This window comes from Kogia breviceps, chromosome 4, assembly GCF_026419965.1.
Source record: "Kogia breviceps isolate mKogBre1 chromosome 4, mKogBre1 haplotype 1, whole genome shotgun sequence".
Taxonomy (NCBI): domain Eukaryota; kingdom Metazoa; phylum Chordata; class Mammalia; order Artiodactyla; family Physeteridae; genus Kogia; species Kogia breviceps.
This window is the reverse complement of record NC_081313.1, coordinates 149,701,554-149,723,702: the sequence shown is the minus strand read 5'-3', so window position 1 is coordinate 149,723,702 and position 22,149 is coordinate 149,701,554. Positions and strand designations below refer to the sequence as shown.

Below are 22,149 nucleotides of genomic sequence, written 5' to 3'. Positions count from 1 at the left end.
ACCAACCTATTATGGATATCAAGGCCAATATTTGAAACAAAATATTATCAAAATAAATTTAACAATATATTAAGAGGAAAATTGGTAATACACTGTGATAAAAGTCGTAGTCCAGAAATGCAAGGTTGTTCAAACACTAGAAACATTAGCAAAGCAATCTGTTCATGACATGCAGAATAAAGTATTTGGTAAGATTTGGCATTATAAATACAGAAGAAAAGTTTAATAAAGTTGGCATCAATTCATGACATAAAATTCTTAATGAATTATAAATAAAACAGTTCTTAATCTGATAAATGATGATGCAGACAAACCAGCTAATTGCACACAGAAATGTGAAAGTTTTTCTGTGAGATGGGGAACCAGACAAGGAAGCCAACTGTTAACTTTTTATCCAGCATTGTACAACAGAGATAGGAGGAAAAGAAAGTAAAAGACATAAACGTGTGAAGAAACAAAAGTTGAATTCATGGATAATATGATTAATCCAAAGGATAAATTATGAGAATAAGATCGTTGAGAATATTACCATGTAAAAAAATCAATATGAAGAAAACACTTCTACGTCTACATAGGAGCAACAAACATCTGGAAAATGAAATTTTTAAAAGAGTTACAATAGCATCAAAAGAATCATTTTCTAATTCCAAGTCTAATAAAGGGTGGTGAGAGGCTCTGTGTGTGTGGGGGGAATTATTAAAAATGTCTTGGGAGACAGTCAAGAAGTTCTAAATAGTTGGGTAGAAATCCAGGGAAGAATGGTCAATACCAATTAAAATCCAAACAAATGTTTGTTTAGTGGGGATCTTGAAAATTCAGAAGAAATTGCTAAGACCATGTACAGTCAATACATTCTAGAAGAAGAGCAAAAAGTGAGTTATTTGCTATGCCAATATCAAGATTGTTATAACGCTACAGTAATGAACACAATAGTGTCTCCTTGCAAGGATAGATACACAGACCAAAGGACCAGAATAGTGATCTCCAACATAAATCTGCACATGACTGGATGCTCACCTTCCCCTGCTCCTTTTTTTTTTAAAAAAGGTGGACTCATGCAAGGAGTAGAGACAACATGGTTTTAATACATGGTACTTAAACCATTTAACCATATAGAAAAACTATAAGGCCAGTAATTCATATCCCACACAGGGAGGTGCTAGCACTGCCCCCAGACTGCCACAAGTTGACCATACTAAGTGTAGGCCAGGGCACTGAGCCTCAGTGATTTCCACGGACTGCATGTGCAAATTTCCCTGCTTAGGCACATGGAGAAGACTGTGGCCCCATCTGGGAAGGTTTGGGAACACTTTTGTGTGACCCCGCAGATGCCATGAGCAGGGGAGAAGTCTCTTCCAAAAGTGCACCCTCCCCACCCACCCACCCACCCCGCAGACCAGTTCAGGCAGACCCAGGGGAGAATGCATCACTTGTGTTACTTGTCGCTGAGAAAGGCAGGGAGACTTCTGCAGGGCAAACGCCTGGTGCAGAGCCTCAAAAAGTTTTCATCTTGGCCCCACCTCACTCCTGCACCCCCTGCAACCGACTGGCCCATGGTTCCCCACCCAGGTCTCCTTTGCCCGGGGCTGCCTTCGTGACTGAGATGGTGTCCTTGACCCGTGTATCCCTCGCTGTCTCCAGAACCCAAGGTGGTGTTTGCCAAGGAGCAGCCAGCACGCAGTGAAGTGCAGGCCGTGGCGGGGGCCAGTGCCACGCTGAGCTGCGAGGTGGCCCAGGCCCAGAAGGAGGTGACGTGGTACAAGGATGGAAAGAAGCTGAGTTCGAGCTCAAAAGTGCGTGTGGAGGCCACGGGCCGAGGGCGGCGGCTGGTGGTGCAGCAGGTGGGAAAGGCCGACGCCGGGGAGTACAGCTGCGAGGCCGGGGGCCAGAGGGTCTCCTTCCACCTGGATGTCACAGGTCAGTCCTGGAGGAGGATACTAAGCTAGCCTATTTGCAGGTGACGAGGGGACTGTCTTGCAGCCTCCACAGTCTGGCGTTCACTCGCCTGTAGCCTCCCAGTCTTCTACGTCCCACTTTTATAGCCATTTTTGCCCGGGAGAGGATGGATGGAGAGAGTGGGCATGGAAGGAAGAGGGGCCATTTGTGTCCACCTGTTTCCATGCAGTAAGTCCCAGTCACAGTGTCTTAGCACCTGCCTCGAGCCTTCCTGTCCTGGTATCGGGACCCTGGCTCTCCCTGATGCGTGGGGTCAGAGGTAGGCCTGGGGATATGTGACTTTCCTCCCATGGTACATCTATCCTGACACCTACCACATGGCTCATGCTGGGTCTCGGGTTGCTAGATGGGGTTTCATTTTCATTGATTGCAGTTTCGTGGAGATGTTGACCACCCAGTCCCGCTTGGAATTATCTTAGGCATGAACTATGGATGGTCAGATTTGAGGTGTCTGGGATACCCTTCCTTCAATATCCTGGATAGGGAAGCTCGGGTTGCCTGTAGGTGGCAGAAGATGGGCCCATGTTTTGTTGTCACGATCTTGCAGAGGGAGAAAGAAAGGAGGATTGGAATAGAGTCACCTGTGCTATTTAGGGTGATCTTCTTAAAAGCAATAGGATTTTGCCTTTGTCTTCAAACACTTTAGATGCTGCGGGTCAGTATTCCCCATGGCGTTATATTGATGAATTTAGGAACGGAAAGGAAAAAGTCGCTACTGCCCCATCAGTCGGCTTTGCTAATGAGGAGTTAGTGTGCTAGCAGCAGACTCTGACTGGGAAAGCAGTCTTTATTTCGTTGCATTTTCCTAAAGGTTAGTGAGTGTCTCTGCCTCGTGGCTGGAACATAGGGCAGTCTAAGAAATCAGCTTACTCGTCTTCTGTGAAGAGAGTCTTAATGCTGAGTAGGGGTGGGCTGCCATTCCACATTGACTCCTAGGTGCCAACCCATAACTATCTGAGACCGTGCGACCATAGGATGATTTATGGGTGTGTATATCCCAGATATCCACAGATCCCAGATCCCACCCGGCATTTCTGTAAAACGTGGCATTCGGAGAATATTAGAGAGTGTTCTAAGATAAAAGCTTTGAAAAGTTGTGAAGTTTGACTAAATCCTGGACAACTGTATGAAAACTGTTACAAGAACATGTAGAAAACTCAAAGAGTTATATGACTTGTCAATCACTGGCCCAATAATGAAAAATCTTCCCAAGAATGACCTTGTAGTTCTCTGGAACAGTCTACAAAATGTCCTGGAAAATTGTTATTCCATGCGTGTGGAGATGGTCGTAGAGATAGAAAAAGGAGATACACTCCATAGGTCTCTTTAAGTTCAGAACATAACATCGATGCATACCAGAATCGCCGAAGAAAGGCAGGAAGGATGAGTGAAATTCCAGACCTATGTATTGAGAATATCACAGCCAAAATCATAAGTGCAATGTTAGCAATAGGAATTCAGCGATGCATCCACGGGATGGAGATCAGTGATGAGAGTCGTAGTCCAGGATTGCACGTTGTGTTGAAGGTTGGCAAAGTTAATAGATATAAAGCTTTGCATTAAGAGATTGAATGCAGAAAGATGTGATCCTCTGAACGAGCAGGGAATCAAATGGTTGATGAAATTTGATCGTCGATCACACAGTGAAAATGCGAGTCCCACAGTTGGGAATAACCTTGAAAGCTAGCAATCTGTCCTTTTCTAATATTTGAATGCATGAGGGGTGCCTAGAGGTGAATGGAGAGAAGAGAGAGCCTACTGTTGGTGAGTGGGCAAAAATTTGAATAGTGTCCCCAGGAAGAACAAAAGAGGAATGGGGACCCTAGTCATACGGGGAAAGGGGCTCAGCTTCTTTATTCCTCAGACAATGGAAAAGAAAGCCATGGGAAGGTGCCAGCACTGCCCCGAGACTGCCACAAGTTGACCATACTAAATGTGGGCCAGGGCACTGAGCCTCAGTGATTTCCACGGACTGCATGTCCAAAGTTCCCTGCTTAGGTGTATGGAGAAGACTGTGGCTCCATCTGGTAGAGTTTGGGAACACTTCTGTGTGTCCCTGCAGATGCCATGATCAGGGGAGAAGTCTCTTCCAAAAGTGCACCCTCCCCCCACCCACCCCCCCCGTGCAGACCATCTCAAGCGGACCCAGGGGAGAATGCATCACTTGTGTTACTTTTTGCTGAGAAAGGCAGGGAGATTTCTGCAGGGCACACGCCTGGTGCAGAGCCTCGAGAAGTTTCCACCTTGGCCCCACCTCACTCCCGCACCCCCTGCAACCACCTGGCCCACGGCTCCCCACTCAGGACTCTTTTGCCCGGGGCTGCCTTCGTGATGAGATGGTGTCCTTGACCCGTGTATCCCTCGCTGTCTCCAGAGCCCAAGGTGGTGTTTGCCAAGGAGCAGCCGGCACGCAGTGAAGTGCAGGCCGTGGCGGGGGCCAGTGCCACGCTGAGCTGCGAGGTGGCCCAGGCCCAGACGGAGGTGACGTGGTACAAGAATGGAAAGAAGCTGAGTTCGAGCTCAAAAGTGCGAGTGGAGGCCACGGGCCGAGGGCGGCGGCTGGTGGTGCAGCAGGCGGGCAAGGCCGACGCCGGGGAGTACAGCTGTGAGGCCGGGGGCCAGAGGGTCTCCTTCCACCTGGATGTCACAGGTCAGTCCTGGAGGAGGATACTAAGCTAGCCTATTTGGAGGCGATGAGGGGACTGTCTTGCAGCCTCCACAGTCTTGTGTTCACTCGCCTGTAGCCTCCCAGTCTTCTACGTCCCACTTTTATAGCCATTTTTGCCCGGGGGAGGATGGATGGAGAGAGTGGGCATGGAAGGAAGAGGGACCATATGTGTCCACCTGTTTCCATGCAGTAAGGCCCAGTCACAGTGTCTTAGCACCTGCCTCGAGCCTTCCTGTCCTGGTATCGGGACCCTGGCTCTCCCTGATGCGTGGGGTCTGAGGTAGGCCTGGGGATATGTGACTTTCCTCCCATGGTACGTCTTTCCTGACACCTACCACATGACTACGCCAGGTCTCGGGTTGCCAGATGGGGTTTCAATTTCATTGATTGCGGATTCGTGGAGATGTTGACCACCCACTCCCACTTGGAATTATCTTAGGAGTGAACTATGGATGATCAGATTTGAGATTCCTGGGACACCCTTCCTTCAATTTCCTGGATAGGGAAGCTCGGGTTGCCTGTAGGTGGCAGAAGATGGGCCCATGTTTTGTTGTCACGATCTTGCAAAGGGAGAAAGAAAGGAGGATTGGAATAGAGTCACCTATGCTATTTAGGGTGATCTTCTTAAAAGCAATAGGATTTTGCCTTTGTCTTCAAACACTTTAGATGCTGCGGGTCAGTATTCCCCATGGCGTTATATTGATGAATTTAGGAACGGAAAGGAAAAAGTCGCTACTGCCCCATCAGTCGGCTTTGCTAATGAGGAGTTAGTGTGCTAGCAGCAGACTCTGACTGGGAAAGCAGTCTCTATTTCGTTGCATTTTCCTAAAGGTTAGTGAGTGTCTCTGCCTCGTGGCTGGAACATAGGGCAGTCTAAGAAATCAGCTTACTCGTCTTCTGTGAAGAGAGTCTTAATGCTGAGTAGGGGTGGGCTGCCATTCCACATTGACTCCTAGGTGCCAACCCATAACTATCTGAGACCGTGCGACCATAGGATGATTTATGGGTGTGTATATCCCAGATATCCACAGATCCCAGATCCCACCCGGCTTTTTGTAAAATGTGGCATTCGGAGAATATTAGAGAGTGTTCTAAGATAAAAGCTTTGAAAAGTTGTGATGTTTGACTAAATCCTGGGCAACTGTATGAATACTGTTACAAGAAGATGTAGAAAACTCAAAGAGTTGTATGACTTGTCAATCAGTAGGCCCAATAATTAAAAATCTTCCCAAGAAGGACCTTGTAGTTCTCTGGGACAGTCTACAAAATGTACTGGAAAACTGTTATCCCATGCTTATGGAGATGGTCGTAGAGATAGAAAAAGGAGATGCACTCCATAAGTCTCTTTAAGTTCAGAACATAACATCGATGCATACCAGAATCGCCGAAGAAAGGCAGGAAGGATGAATGAAATTCCAGACCTATGTATTGCAAATATCACAGCCAAAATCATAAGTGAAATGTTAGCAAAAGGAATTCAGCGATGCATCCACGGGGAGGAGATCAGTGATGAGAGTCATAGTTCAGGATTGCACGTTGTGTTGAAGGTTGGCAAAGTTAATAGATATAAAGCTTGGCATTAAGAGATTGAATGCAGAAAGATGTGATCCTCTGAACGAGTAGGGAATCAAATGGTTGATGAAATTTGATCGTCGATCTCACAGTGAAAATGCGAGTCCCACAGTTGGGAATAACCTTGAAAGCTAGCAATCTGTCCTTTTCTAATATTTGAATGCCTGAAGGGTGCCTAGAGGTGAATGGAGAGAAGAGAGAGCCTACTGTTGGTGAGTGGGCAAAAATTTGAATAGTGTCACCAGGAAAAACAAGAGAGTAACGGGGATCCCAGTCATTTGGGGTAAGGTGCTCAGCTTCTTTATTCCTCAGACAATGGAAAAGAAAGCCATGGGAAGGTGCCAGCACTGCCCCGAGACTGCCACAATTTGACCATACTAAATGTAGGCCAGGGCACTGAGCCTCAGTGATTTCCACGGACTGCATGTCCAAAGTTCCCTGCTTAGATGTATGGAGAAGACTGTGGCCCCATCTGGTAGAGTTTGGGAACACTTCTGTGTGTCCCTGCAGATGCCATGATCAGGGGAGAAGTCTCTTCCAAAAGTGCACCCTCCCCACCCACCCACCCACCCCGCAGACCAGCTCAGGCAGACCCAGGGGAGAATGCATCACTTGTGTTACTTGTCGCTGAGAAAGGCAGGGAGACTTCTGCAGGGCACACAGCTGGTGCAGAGCCTGGAGAAGTCTCCATCTTGGCCCCACCTCACTTCCGCACCCCCCGCACCCGCCTGGCCCACAGCTCCCTACTGAGGTCTCCTTTACCCGGGGCTGCGTTCCTGACTGAGATGGTGTCCTTTCCACGGACTGCATGTGCAAATTTCCCTGCTTAGGCACATGGAGAAGATTGTGCCCCTTCTGGGAAGGCTTGGGAACACTTGCATGTGACCCCGCACATGCCATGATCAGGGGAGAAGTCTCTTCCAAAAGTGCACCCTCCCTCGAGCCCCAGCTCACGCTAACCCGGGGTAGAATGCATCACTTGTGTTACTTGTCACTGAGAAAGGCAGAGGGACATCTTCAGGGCACAAGGCTGGTGCACAGCCTGGAGAAGTTTCCAGCTTGGCCCCCGCCTCACCCCTGCACCCCTCACACCTGCCTGGCCCACGACTCCCCACTCAGGTCTCCTTTACCCGGGGCTGCGTTCCTGACTGAGATGGTGTCCTTGACCGGTGTATCCCTTGCTGTCCCCAGAGCCCAAGGTGGTGTTTGCCAAGGAGCAGCCGGCACGCAGTGAAGTTCAGGCCTTGGCGGGGGCCAGTGCCACGCTGAGCTGCGAGGTGGCCCAGGCCCAGACGGAGGTGATGTGGTACAAGGATGGGAAGAAGCTGAGTCCGAGCTCAAAAGTGCGAGTGGAGGCCTCGGGTCGAGGGCGGCGGCTGGTGGTGCAGCAGGCGGGCAAGGCCGACGCCGGGGAGTACAGCTGCGAGGCCGGGGGCCAGAGGGTCTCCTTCCACCTGGATGTCACAGGTCAGTCCTGGAGGAGGATACTAAGCTAGCCTATTTGCAGGTGATGAGGGGACTGTCTTGCGGCCTCCACAGTCTTGTGTTCACTCGCCTGTAACCTCCCAGTCCTCTACGTCCCACGTTTATAGCCATTTTTGCCCGGGGGAGGATGGATGGAGAGAGTGGGCATGGAAGGAAGAGGGGCCATTTGTGTCCACCTGTTTCCATGCAGTAAGGCCCAGTCACAGTGTCTTAGCACCTGCGTCGAGCCTTCCCGTTGTTCCTGGTATCGGGACCCTGGCTGTCCCTGATGCGTGGGGTCTGAGGTAGGCCTGGGGATATGTGAATTTTCTCCCATAGTACGTCTTTCCTGACACCTACCACTTGGCTACGCCACGTCTCGGGTTGCCAGATGGGGTTTCAATTTCATTGATCACGGATTCGTAGAGACGTTGACCACCTAGTCCCACTTGGAATTATCTTAGGAGTGAACTATGGATGATCAGATTTGAGGTTCCTGGGACACCCTTCCTTCAATTTCCGGGATAGGGAAGCTCGGGTTGCCTGTAGGTGGCAGAAGATGGGCCCATGTTTTGTTGTCACGATCTTGCAGAGGGAGAAAGAAAGGAGGATTGGAATAGAGTCACCTATGCTATTTAGGGTGATCTTCTTAAAAGCAATAGGATTTTGCCTTTGTCTTCAAACACTTTAGATGCTGCGGGTCAGTATTCCCCATGGCGTTATATTGATGAATTTAGGAACGGAAAGGAAAAAGTCGCTACTGCCCCATCAGTCTTCTTTGCTAATGAGGAGTTAGTGTGCTAACAGCAGACTCTGACTGGCAAAGCAGTCTTTATTTCGTTGCATTTTCCTAAAGGTTAGTGAGTGTCTCTGCCTCGTGGCTGGAACATAGGGCAGTCTAAGAAATCAGCTTACTCATCTTCTGTGAAGAGAGTCTTAATGCTGAGTAGGGGTGGGCTGCCATTCCACATTGACTCCTAGGAGCCAACCCATAACTGTGTGAGACCGTGCGACCATAGGATGATTTATGGGTGTGTATATCCCAGATATCCACAGATCCCAGATCCCACCCGGCATTTCTGTAAAACGTGGCATTCGGAGAATATTAGAGAGTGTTCTAAGATAAAAGCTTTGAAAAGTTGTGAAGTTTGACTAAATCCTGGACAACTGTATGAAAACTGTTACAAGAACATGTAGAAAACTCAAAGAGTTATATGACTTGTCAATCACTGGCCCAATAATGAAAAATCTTCCCAAGAATGACCTTGTAGTTCTCTGGAACAGTCTACAAAATGTCCTGGAAAATTGTTATTCCATGCGTGTGGAGATGGTCGTAGAGATAGAAAAAGGAGATACACTCCATAGGTCTCTTTAAGTTCAGAACATAACATCGATGCATACCAGAATCGCCGAAGAAAGGCAGGAAGGATGAGTGAAATTCCAGACCTATGTATTGAGAATATCACAGCCAAAATCATAAGTGCAATGTTAGCAATAGGAATTCAGCGATGCATCCACGGGATGGAGATCAGTGATGAGAGTCGTAGTCCAGGATTGCACGTTGTGTTGAAGGTTGGCAAAGTTAATAGATATAAAGCTTTGCATTAAGAGATTGAATGCAGAAAGATGTGATCCTCTGAACGAGCAGGGAATCAAATGGTTGATGAAATTTGATCGTCGATCACACAGTGAAAATGCGAGTCCCACAGTTGGGAATAACCTTGAAAGCTAGCAATCTGTCCTTTTCTAATATTTGAATGCATGAGGGGTGCCTAGAGGTGAATGGAGAGAAGAGAGAGCCTACTGTTGGTGAGTGGGCAAAAATTTGAATAGTGTCCCCAGGAAGAACAAAAGAGGAATGGGGACCCTAGTCATACGGGGAAAGGGGCTCAGCTTCTTTATTCCTCAGACAATGGAAAAGAAAGCCATGGGAAGGTGCCAGCACTGCCCCGAGACTGCCACAAGTTGACCATACTAAATGTGGGCCAGGGCACTGAGCCTCAGTGATTTCCACGGACTGCATGTCCAAAGTTCCCTGCTTAGGTGTATGGAGAAGACTGTGGCTCCATCTGGTAGAGTTTGGGAACACTTCTGTGTGTCCCTGCAGATGCCATGATCAGGGGAGAAGTCTCTTCCAAAAGTGCACCCTCCCCCCACCCACCCCCCCTGCAGACCATCTCAAGCGGACCCAGGGGAGAATGCATCACTTGTGTTACTTTTTGCTGAGAAAGGCAGGGAGATTTCTGCAGGGCACACGCCTGGTGCAGAGCCTCGAGAAGTTTCCACCTTGGCCCCACCTCACTCCCGCACCCCCTGCAACCACCTGGCCCACGGCTCCCCACTCAGGACTCTTTTGCCCGGGGCTGCCTTCGTGATGAGATGGTGTCCTTGACCCGTGTATCCCTCGCTGTCTCCAGAGCCCAAGGTGGTGTTTGCCAAGGAGCAGCCGGCACGCAGTGAAGTGCAGGCCGTGGCGGGGGCCAGTGCCACGCTGAGCTGCGAGGTGGCCCAGGCCCAGACGGAGGTGACGTGGTACAAGAATGGAAAGAAGCTGAGTTCGAGCTCAAAAGTGCGAGTGGAGGCCACGGGCCGAGGGCGGCGGCTGGTGGTGCAGCAGGCGGGCAAGGCCGACGCCGGGGAGTACAGCTGTGAGGCCGGGGGCCAGAGGGTCTCCTTCCACCTGGATGTCACAGGTCAGTCCTGGAGGAGGATACTAAGCCAGCCTATTTGCAGGTGATGAGGGGACTGTCTTGCAGCCTCCACAGTCTGGCGTTCACTCGCCTGTAGCCTCCCAGTCTTCTACGTCCCACTTTTATAGCCATTTTTGCCCGGGGGAGGATGGATGGAGAGAGTGGGCATGGAAGGAAGAGGGACCATATGTGTCCACCTGTTTCCATGCAGTAAGGCCCAGTCACAGTGTCTTAGCACCTGCCTCGAGCCTTCCTGTCCTGGTATCGGGACCCTGGCTCTCCCTGATGCGTGGGGTCTGAGGTAGGCCTGGGGATATGTGACTTTCCTCCCATGGTACGTCTTTCCTGACACCTACCACATGACTACGCCAGGTCTCGGGTTGCCAGATGGGGTTTCAATTTCATTGATTGCGGATTCGTGGAGATGTTGACCACCCACTCCCACTTGGAATTATCTTAGGAGTGAACTATGGATGATCAGATTTGAGATTCCTGGGACACCCTTCCTTCAATTTCCTGGATAGGGAAGCTCGGGTTGCCTGTAGGTGGCAGAAGATGGGCCCATGTTTTGTTGTCACGATCTTGCAAAGGGAGAAAGAAAGGAGGATTGGAATAGAGTCACCTATGCTATTTAGGGTGATCTTCTTAAAAGCAATAGGATTTTGCCTTTGTCTTCAAACACTTTAGATGCTGCGGGTCAGTATTCCCCATGGCGTTATATTGATGAATTTAGGAACGGAAAGGAAAAAGTCGCTACTGCCCCATCAGTCTTCTTTGCTAATGAGGAGTTAGTGTGCTAGCAGCAGACTCTGACTGGGAAAGCAGTCTCTATTTCGTTGCATTTTCCTAAAGGTTAGTGAGTGTCTCTGCCTCGTGGCTGGAACATAGGGCAGTCTAAGAAATCAGCTTACTCGTCTTCTGTGAAGAGAGTCTTAATGCTGAGTAGGGGTGGGCTGCCATTCCACATTGACTCCTAGGAGCCAACCCATAACTGTGTGAGACCGTGCGACCATAGGATGATTTATGGGTGTGTATATCCCAGATATCCACAGATCCCAGATCCCACCCGGCTTTTTGTAAAATGTGGCATTCGGAGAATATTAGAGAGTGTTCTAAGATAAAAGCTTTGAAAAGTTGTGAAGTTTGACTAAATCCTGGGCAACTGTATGAATACTGTTACAAGAAGATGTAGAAAACTCAAAGAGTTGTATGACTTGTCAATCAGTAGGCCCAATAATTAAAAATCTTCCCAAGAAGGACCTTGTAGTTCTCTGGGACAGTCTACAAAATGTACTGGAAAACTGTTATCCCATGCTTATGGAGATGGTCGTAGAGATAGAAAAAGGAGATGCACTCCATAAGTCTCTTTAAGTTCAGAACATAACATCGATGCATACCAGAATCGCCGAAGAAAGGCAGGAAGGATGAATGAAATTCCAGACCTATGTATTGCAAATATCACAGCCAAAATCATAAGTGAAATGTTAGCAAAAGGAATTCAGCGATGCATCCACGGGGAGGAGATCAGTGATGAGAGTCATAGTTCAGGATTGCACGTTGTGTTGAAGGTTGGCAAAGTTAATAGATATAAAGCTTGGCATTAAGAGATTGAATGCAGAAAGATGTGATCCTCTGAACGAGTAGGGAATCAAATGGTTGATGAAATTTGATCGTCGATCTCACAGTGAAAATGCGAGTCCCACAGTTGGGAATAACCTTGAAAGCTAGCAATCTGTCCTTTTCTAATATTTGAATGCCTGAAGGGTGCCTAGAGGTGAATGGAGAGAAGAGAGAGCCTACTGTTGGTGAGTGGGCAAAAATTTGAATAGTGTCACCAGGAAAAACAAGAGAGTAACGGGGATCCCAGTCATTTGGGGTAAGGTGCTCAGCTTCTTTATTCCTCAGACAATGGAAAAGAAAGCCATGGGAAGGTGCCAGCACTGCCCCGAGACTGCCACAATTTGACCATACTAAATGTAGGCCAGGGCACTGAGCCTCAGTGATTTCCACGGACTGCATGTCCAAAGTTCCCTGCTTAGATGTATGGAGAAGACTGTGGCCCCATCTGGTAGAGTTTGGGAACACTTCTGTGTGTCCCTGCAGATGCCATGATCAGGGGAGAAGTCTCTTCCAAAAGTGCACCCTCCCCACCCACCCACCCACCCCGCAGACCAGCTCAGGCAGACCCAGGGGAGAATGCATCACTTGTGTTACTTGTCGCTGAGAAAGGCAGGGAGACTTCTGCAGGGCACACAGCTGGTGCAGAGCCTGGAGATGTCTCCATCTTGGCCCCACCTCACTTCCGCACCCCCCGCACCCGCCTGGCCCACAGCTCCCTACTGAGGTCTCCTTTACCCGGGGCTGCGTTCCTGACTGAGATGGTGTCCTTTCCACGGACTGCATGTGCAAATTTCCCTGCTTAGGCACATGGAGAAGATTGTGCCCCTTCTGGGAAGGCTTGGGAACACTTGCATGTGACCCCGCACATGCCATGATCAGGGGAGAAGTCTCTTCCAAAAGTGCACCCTCCCTCGAGCCCCAGCTCACGCTAACCCGGGGTAGAATGCATCACTTGTGTTACTTGTCACTGAGAAAGGCAGAGGGACATCTTCAGGGCACAAGGCTGGTGCACAGCCTGGAGAAGTTTCCAGCTTGGCCCCCGCCTCACCCCTGCACCCCTCACACCTGCCTGGCCCACGACTCCCCACTCAGGTCTCCTTTACCCGGGGCTGCGTTCCTGACTGAGATGGTGTCCTTGACCGGTGTATCCCTTGCTGTCCCCAGAGCCCAAGGTGGTGTTTGCCAAGGAGCAGCCGGCACGCAGTGAAGTTCAGGCCTTGGCGGGGGCCAGTGCCACGCTGAGCTGCGAGGTGGCCCAGGCCCAGACGGAGGTGATGTGGTACAAGGATGGGAAGAAGCTGAGTCCGAGCTCAAAAGTGCGAGTGGAGGCCTCGGGTCGAGGGCGGCGGCTGGTGGTGCAGCAGGCGGGCAAGGCCGACGCCGGGGAGTACAGCTGCGAGGCCGGGGGCCAGAGGGTCTCCTTCCACCTGGATGTCACAGGTCAGTCCTGGAGGAGGATACTAAGCTAGCCTATTTGCAGGTGATGAGGGGACTGTCTTGCGGCCTCCACAGTCTTGTGTTCACTCGCCTGTAACCTCCCAGTCCTCTACGTCCCACGTTTATAGCCATTTTTGCCCGGGGGAGGATGGATGGAGAGAGTGGGCATGGAAGGAAGAGGGGCCATTTGTGTCCACCTGTTTCCATGCAGTAAGGCCCAGTCACAGTGTCTTAGCACCTGCGTCGAGCCTTCCCGTTGTTCCTGGTATCGGGACCCTGGCTGTCCCTGATGCGTGGGGTCTGAGGTAGGCCTGGGGATATGTGAATTTTCTCCCATAGTACGTCTTTCCTGACACCTACCACTTGGCTACGCCACGTCTCGGGTTGCCAGATGGGGTTTCAATTTCATTGATCACGGATTCGTAGAGATGTTGACCACCTAGTCCCACTTGGAATTATCTTAGGAGTGAACTATGGATGATCAGATTTGAGGTTCCTGGGACACCCTTCCTTCAATTTCCGGGATAGGGAAGCTCGGGTTGCCTGTAGGTGGCAGAAGATGGGCCCATGTTTTGTTGTCACGATCTTGCAGAGGGAGAAAGAAAGGAGGATTGGAATAGAGTCACCTATGCTATTTAGGGTGATCTTCTTAAAAGCAATAGGATTTTGCCTTTGTCTTCAAACACTTTAGATGCTGCGGGTCAGTATTCCCCATGGCGTTATATTGATGAATTTAGGAACGGAAAGGAAAAAGTCGCTACTGCCCCATCAGTCTTCTTTGCTAATGAGGAGTTAGTGTGCTAACAGCAGACTCTGACTGGCAAAGCAGTCTTTATTTCGTTGCATTTTCCTAAAGGTTAGTGAGTGTCTCTGCCTCGTGGCTGGAACATAGGGCAGTCTAAGAAATCAGCTTACTCATCTTCTGTGAAGAGAGTCTTAATGCTGAGTAGGGGTGGGCTGCCATTCCACATTGACTCCTAGGAGCCAACCCATAACTGTGTGAGACCGTGCGACCATAGGATGATTTATGGGTGTGTATATCCCAGATATCCACAGATCCCAGATCCCACCCGGCATTTCTGTAAAACGTGGCATTCGGAGAATATTAGAGAGTGTTCTAAGATAAAAGCTTTGAAAAGTTGTGAAGTTTGACTAAATCCTGGACAACTGTATGAAAACTGTTACAAGAACATGTAGAAAACTCAAAGAGTTATATGACTTGTCAATCACTGGCCCAATAATGAAAAATCTTCCCAAGAATGACCTTGTAGTTCTCTGGAACAGTCTACAAAATGTCCTGGAAAATTGTTATTCCATGCGTGTGGAGATGGTCGTAGAGATAGAAAAAGGAGATACACTCCATAGGTCTCTTTAAGTTCAGAACATAACATCGATGCATACCAGAATCGCCGAAGAAAGGCAGGAAGGATGAGTGAAATTCCAGACCTATGTATTGAGAATATCACAGCCAAAATCATAAGTGCAATGTTAGCAATAGGAATTCAGCGATGCATCCACGGGATGGAGATCAGTGATGAGAGTCGTAGTCCAGGATTGCACGTTGTGTTGAAGGTTGGCAAAGTTAATAGATATAAAGCTTTGCATTAAGAGATTGAATGCAGAAAGATGTGATCCTCTGAACGAGCAGGGAATCAAATGGTTGATGAAATTTGATCGTCGATCACACAGTGAAAATGCGAGTCCCACAGTTGGGAATAACCTTGAAAGCTAGCAATCTGTCCTTTTCTAATATTTGAATGCATGAGGGGTGCCTAGAGGTGAATGGAGAGAAGAGAGAGCCTACTGTTGGTGAGTGGGCAAAAATTTGAATAGTGTCCCCAGGAAGAACAAAAGAGGAATGGGGACCCTAGTCATACGGGGAAAGGGGCTCAGCTTCTTTATTCCTCAGACAATGGAAAAGAAAGCCATGGGAAGGTGCCAGCACTGCCCCGAGACTGCCACAAGTTGACCATACTAAATGTGGGCCAGGGCACTGAGCCTCAGTGATTTCCACGGACTGCATGTCCAAAGTTCCCTGCTTAGGTGTATGGAGAAGACTGTGGCTCCATCTGGTAGAGTTTGGGAACACTTCTGTGTGTCCCTGCAGATGCCATGATCAGGGGAGAAGTCTCTTCCAAAAGTGCACCCTCCCCCCACCCACCCCCCCTGCAGACCATCTCAAGCGGACCCAGGGGAGAATGCATCACTTGTGTTACTTTTTGCTGAGAAAGGCAGGGAGATTTCTGCAGGGCACACGCCTGGTGCAGAGCCTCGAGAAGTTTCCACCTTGGCCCCACCTCACTCCCGCACCCCCTGCAACCACCTGGCCCACGGCTCCCCACTCAGGACTCTTTTGCCCGGGGCTGCCTTCGTGATGAGATGGTGTCCTTGACCCGTGTATCCCTCGCTGTCTCCAGAGCCCAAGGTGGTGTTTGCCAAGGAGCAGCCGGCACGCAGTGAAGTGCAGGCCGTGGCGGGGGCCAGTGCCACGCTGAGCTGCGAGGTGGCCCAGGCCCAGACGGAGGTGACGTGGTACAAGAATGGAAAGAAGCTGAGTTCGAGCTCAAAAGTGCGAGTGGAGGCCACGGGCCGAGGGCGGCGGCTGGTGGTGCAGCAGGCGGGCAAGGCCGACGCCGGGGAGTACAGCTGTGAGGCCGGGGGCCAGAGGGTCTCCTTCCACCTGGATGTCACAGGTCAGTCCTGGAGGAGGATACTAAGCCAGCCTATTTGCAGGTGATGAGGGGACTGTCTTGCAGCCTCCACAGTCTGGCGTTCACTCGCCTGTAGCCTCCCAGTCTTCTACGTCCCACTTTTATAGCCATTTTTGCCCGGGGGAGGATGGATGGAGAGAGTGGGCATGGAAGGAAGAGGGACCATATGTGTCCACCTGTTTCCATGCAGTAAGGCCCAGTCACAGTGTCTTAGCACCTGCCTCGAGCCTTCCTGTCCTGGTATCGGGACCCTGGCTCTCCCTGATGCGTGGGGTCTGAGGTAGGCCTGGGGATATGTGACTTTCCTCCCATGGTACGTCTTTCCTGACACCTACCACATGACTACGCCAGGTCTCGGGTTGCCAGATGGGGTTTCAATTTCATTGATTGCGGATTCGTGGAGATGTTGACCACCCACTCCCACTTGGAATTATCTTAGGAGTGAACTATGGATGATCAGATTTGAGATTCCTGGGACACCCTTCCTTCAATTTCCTGGATAGGGAAGCTCGGGTTGCCTGTAGGTGGCAGAAGATGGGCCCATGTTTTGTTGTCACGATCTTGCAAAGGGAGAAAGAAAGGAGGATTGGAATAGAGTCACCTATGCTATTTAGGGTGATCTTCTTAAAAGCAATAGGATTTTGCCTTTGTCTTCAAACACTTTAGATGCTGCGGGTCAGTATTCCCCATGGCGTTATATTGATGAATTTAGGAACGGAAAGGAAAAAGTCGCTACTGCCCCATCAGTCGGCTTTGCTAATGAGGAGTTAGTGTGCTAGCAGCAGACTCTGACTGGGAAAGCAGTCTCTATTTCGTTGCATTTTCCTAAAGGTTAGTGAGTGTCTCTGCCTCGTGGCTGGAACATAGGGCAGTCTAAGAAATCAGCTTACTCGTCTTCTGTGAAGAGAGTCTTAATGCTGAGTAGGGGTGGGCTGCCATTCCACATTGACTCCTAGGAGCCAACCCATAACTGTGTGAGACCGTGCGACCATAGGATGATTTATGGGTGTGTATATCCCAGATATCCACAGATCCCAGATCCCACCCGGCTTTTTGTAAAATGTGGCATTCGGAGAATATTAGAGAGTGTTCTAAGATAAAAGCTTTGAAAAGTTGTGAAGTTTGACTAAATCCTGGGCAACTGTATGAATACTGTTACAAGAAGATGTAGAAAACTCAAAGAGTTGTATGACTTGTCAATCAGTAGGCCCAATAATTAAAAATCTTCCCAAGAAGGACCTTGTAGTTCTCTGGGACAGTCTACAAAATGTACTGGAAAACTGTTATCCCATGCTTATGGAGATGGTCGTAGAGATAGAAAAAGGAGATGCACTCCATAAGTCTCTTTAAGTTCAGAACATAACATCGATGCATACCAGAATCGCCGAAGAAAGGCAGGAAGGATGAATGAAATTCCAGACCTATGTATTGCGAATATCACAGCCAAAATCATAAGTGAAATGTTAGCAAAAGGAATTCAGCGATGCATCCACGGGGAGGAGATCAGTGATGAGAGTCATAGTTCAGGATTGCACGTTGTGTTGAAGGTTGGCAAAGTTAATAGATATAAAGCTTGGCATTAAGAGATTGAATGCAGAAAGATGTGATCCTCTGAACGAGTAGGGAATCAAATGGTTGATGAAATTTCATCGTCGATCTCACAGTGAAAATGCGAGTCCCACAGTTGGGAATAACCTTGAAAGCTAGCAATCTGTCCTTTTCTAATATTTGAATGCATGAAGGGTGCCTAGAGGTGAATGGAGAGAAGAGAGAGCCTACTGTTGGTGAGTGGGCAAAAATTTGAATAGTGTCACCATGAAGAACAAAAGAGGAATGGGGACCCTAGTCATACGGGGAAAGGGGCTCAGCTTCTTTATTCCTTACACAATGGAAAAGAAAGCCATGGGAAGGTGCCAGCACTGCCCCGAGACTGCCACAAGTTGACCATACTAAATGTAGGCCAGGGCACTGAGCCTCAGTGATTTCCACGGACTGCATGTCCAAAGTTCCCTGCTTAGGTGTATGGAGAAGACTGTGGCCCCATCTGGGAAAGTTTCAGAATATTTCCATGTGACCCCGCAGATGCCATGATCAGGGGAGAAGTCTCTTCCAAAAGTGCACCCTCCCCCCAACCCCTACCCCCCCTGCAGACCATCTCAAGCGGACCCAGGGGAGAATGCATCACTTGTGTTACTTTTTGCTGAGAAAGGCAGGGAGATTTCTGCAGGGCACACGCCTGGTGCAGAGCCTCGAGAAGTTTCCACCTTGGCTCCACCTCACTCCTGCACCCCTTGCACCCGCCTGGCCCACGGCTCCCCACTCAGGACTCCTTTGCCCGGGGCTGCCTTCGTGACTGAGATGGTGTCCTTGACCCGTGTATCCCTCGCTGTCCTCAGAGCCCAAGGTGGTGTTTGCCAAGGAGCAGCCGGCACGCAGTGAAGTGCAGGCCGTGGCGGGGGCCAGTGCCACGCTGAGCTGCGAGGTGGCCCAGGCCCAGACGGAGGTGACGTGGTACAAGGATGGAAAGAAGCTGAGTTCGAGCTCAAAAGTGCGTGTGGAGGCCACGGGCCGAGGGCGGCGGCTGGTGGTGCAGCAGGCGGGGAAGGCCGACACCGGGGAGTACAGCTGCGAGGCCGGGGGCCAGAGGGTCTCCTTCCACCTGGATGTCACAGGTCAGTCCTGGAGGAGGATACTAAGCTAGCCTATTTGGAGGCGATGAGGGGACTGTCTTGCGGCCTCCACAGTCTTGTGTTCACTCGCCTGTAACCTCCCAGTCCTCTACGTCCCACGTTTATAGCCATTTTTGCCCGGGGGAGGATGGATGGAGAGAGTGGGCATGGAAGGAAGAGGGGCCATTTGTGTCCACCTGTTTCCATGCAGTAAGTCCCAGTCACAGTGTCTTAGCACCTGCCTCGAGCCTTCCTGTCCTGGTATCGGGACCCTGGCTCTCCCTGATGCGTGGGGTCTGAGGTAGGCCTGGGGATATGTGACTTTCCTCCCATGGTACGTCTTTCCTGACACCTACCACATGACTACGCCAGGTCTCAGGTTGCCAGATGGGGTTTCAATTTCATTGATCGCGGATTCGTGGCGATGTTGACCACCTAGTCCCACTTGGAATTATCTTAGGAGTGAACTATGGATGATCAGATTTGAGGTTCCTGGGACACCCTTCCTTCAATTTCCTGGATAGGGAAGCTCGGGTTGCCTGTAGGTGGCAGAAGATGGGCCCATGTTTTGTTGTCACGATCTTGCAGAGGGAGAAAGAAAGGAGGATTGGAATAGAGTCACCTATGCTATTTAGGGTGATCTTCTTAAAAGCAATAGGATTTTGCCTTTGTCTTCAAACACTTTAGATGCTGCGGGTCAGTATTCCCCATGGCGTTATATTGATGAATTTAGGAACGGAAAGGAAAAAGTCGCTACTGCTCCATCAGTCGGCTTTGCTAATGAGGAGTTAGTGTGCTAACAGCAGACTCTGACTGGCAAAGCAGTCTTTATTTCGTTGCATTTTCCTAAAGGTTAGTGAGTGTCTCTGCCTCGTGGCTGGAACATAGGGCAGTCTAAGAAATCAGCTTACTCATCTTCTGTGAAGAGAGTCTTAATGCTGAGTAGGGGTGGGCTGCCATTCCACATTGACTCCTAGGAGCCAACCCATAACTGTGTGAGACCGTGCGACCATAGGATGATTTATGGGTGTGTATATCCCAGATATCCACAGATCCCAGATCCCACCCGGCATTTCTGTAAAACGTGGCATTCGGAGAATATTAGAGAGTGTTCTAAGATAAAAGCTTTGAAAAGTTGTGAAGTTTGACTAAATCCTGGACAACTGTATGAAAACTGTTACAAGAACATGTAGAAAACTCAAAGAGTTATATGACTTGTCAATCACTGGCCCAATAATGAAAAATCTTCCCAAGAACTACCTTGTAGTTCTCTGGTACAGTCTACAAAATGTCCTGGAAAACTGTTATTCCATGCTTGTGGAGATGATCTTAGGGATAGGAAAAGGAGATGCACTCCGTAAGTCTCTTTAAGTTCAGAACATAACATTGATGCATACCAGAATCGCCGAAGAAAGGCAGGAAGGATGAATGAAATTCTAGATGTATGTATTGTGAATATCACAGCCAAAATCTTAAATGAAATGTTGGCAATAGGAATTCAGCGATGCATCCACGGGATGGAGATCAGTGATGAGAGTCGTAGTCCAAGATTGCACGTTGTGTTGAAGGTTGGCAAAGTTAATAGATATAAAGCTTTGCATTAAGCAATTGAATGCAGAAGGATGTGGTCCTCTGAATGAGTAGAGAATATAATGGTGGAGGAAATTTGATCGTCCCAAATCCAGGGAAAAAGTGTGATAAAACTGAGCACTAGTTCCTGCCATATAATCCTTAGCATACTGTACACAATTGTTCTTTTTGTAACGTTATAATAAAATTCCTCCAACAACAACAACAGCAGCAACAAGAGCAGCATCCCACTGAACGTGTCCCTGGAAATCTTTGACGTGAGGGAGAACACATGTGGTCTACGGTAACCACTGAGTGGAGTAATGAGGAGCATAAAATCACTGCAAAGGGTTTAGAAAAACTCAAGGTAGAATTTGCTGATGATGTGATTATCAACTCAGACAATCCCATGGATAAGTTATTAGGCTGTGTACGACTGTTGAGTAAGATTAGGGTGTAAGAGAATCAACACGCAGAAGACATTTCCACAGCTAAGTCCTGGCGAGACACGCTTGGAAAGTGAAACTTTTTTGAAAGAGTTAAAATGGCACAGTTGTATCATGTTTCTAATTCCAGGTCTGATAAAAGTTGTTACGAGGCTATGTGGGGAAATTATTACACATTCTTGAGAGAGAGAGTTAGAGGTTTCAATCGATGGACAGTAATCTGAGGAGAAAAATGAAAGATGTTGATTAACAATGAAAATCGAACGAAATTTGTGTTTTGGGTGGTCGGATGGTAGAATAACAGGCAGAGTCCAAAGGCCAGGTACAGTCAATATGCTATTTGCTTGAAGAAGCGTAGTGGGAGCACTGCCTGTGAGCCGTTGTCCAGAGTTACCGTGAGGCTATATAGTTTTCAAGAGAAGGGGATCACAGTGCGGCACTATTTACCGCATCAGAGGAACGTCGTGGTGAGGTCAGAAAGAGCTCCTTGCAGCAGTGGTTTCCTGCGCCACGACGGAGAAATACCCCCTCTGGCCACTTCCCAGTCCCCTCCCACCGCCACAATTTCATCTGTTACTGTGCTGTCTGTTCGAGCAGCCGAGGAATTATGTTGTCTTCATAAATAGTGCTGGGACCACTTACCTATAGGGAAAAATTAAACTGTATTGACAATTCACACCACACACAAAAGTACACTCATGGTGGGTTAGAAACCTCAGTGTTAAAAGGTACAAACCAAAAAACAGTCCAGTGATACCGTGGTTTCTTTAAAGACCGAAGGTAAGGGAAGTTTTCTTAAATGGAACACAGATGCTCGAAACTCAAAGGGCTGAATTGGACATTGGTGACAGTATTGAAGATAAAAAATTTGATTGATCAGAGGACTCGTTCACACAGTGAAAATACGAGTCCCACAGTTGGGAATAACCTTGAAAGCTAGCAATCTGTCCTTTTCTAATATTTCAATGCATGAAGAGTGCCTAGAGGTGAATGGAGAGAAGAGAGAGCCTACTGTTGGTGAGTGGGCAGAAATTTGAATAGTGTCACCAGGAAAAACAAGAGAGTAATGGGGATCCCAGTCGTACGGGGAAAGGTGCTCAGCTTCTTTATTCCTCAGACAATGGAAAAGTAAGCCACGGGGAGGTGCCTGCACTCCCCCCAGATTGCCACAAGTTGACCATACTAAGCGTAGGCCAGGGCACTGAGCCTCAAAGATTTCCACGGACTGCATGTGCAAATTTCCCTGCTTAGGCACATGGAGAAGATTGTGCCCCTTCTGGGAAGGCTTGGGAACACTTGCATGTGACCCCGCACATGCCATGATCAGGGGAGAAGTCTCTTCCAAAA

The 22,149-nt window shown here is 49.0% G+C and overlaps 1 protein-coding gene across 1 annotated transcript in view; it reads left to right on the top strand.

Annotated features, from left to right (window-relative positions):
• The window catches only part of OBSCN (obscurin, cytoskeletal calmodulin and titin-interacting RhoGEF), a 167,458-nt gene that overhangs the window by 22,701 nt on the left and 122,608 nt on the right, over positions 1–22,149 (top strand). The window contains exons 9-15 of the mRNA XM_059063315.2: positions 1,642–1,917; positions 4,331–4,606; positions 7,388–7,663; positions 10,078–10,353; positions 13,135–13,410; positions 15,825–16,100; positions 18,515–18,790. Of these exons, the coding sequence (XP_058919298.1) occupies positions 1,642–1,917; positions 4,331–4,606; positions 7,388–7,663; positions 10,078–10,353; positions 13,135–13,410; positions 15,825–16,100; positions 18,515–18,790 (1,932 nt within the window). The remainder of the gene's footprint in view (positions 1–1,641; positions 1,918–4,330; positions 4,607–7,387; positions 7,664–10,077; positions 10,354–13,134; positions 13,411–15,824; positions 16,101–18,514; positions 18,791–22,149) is intronic.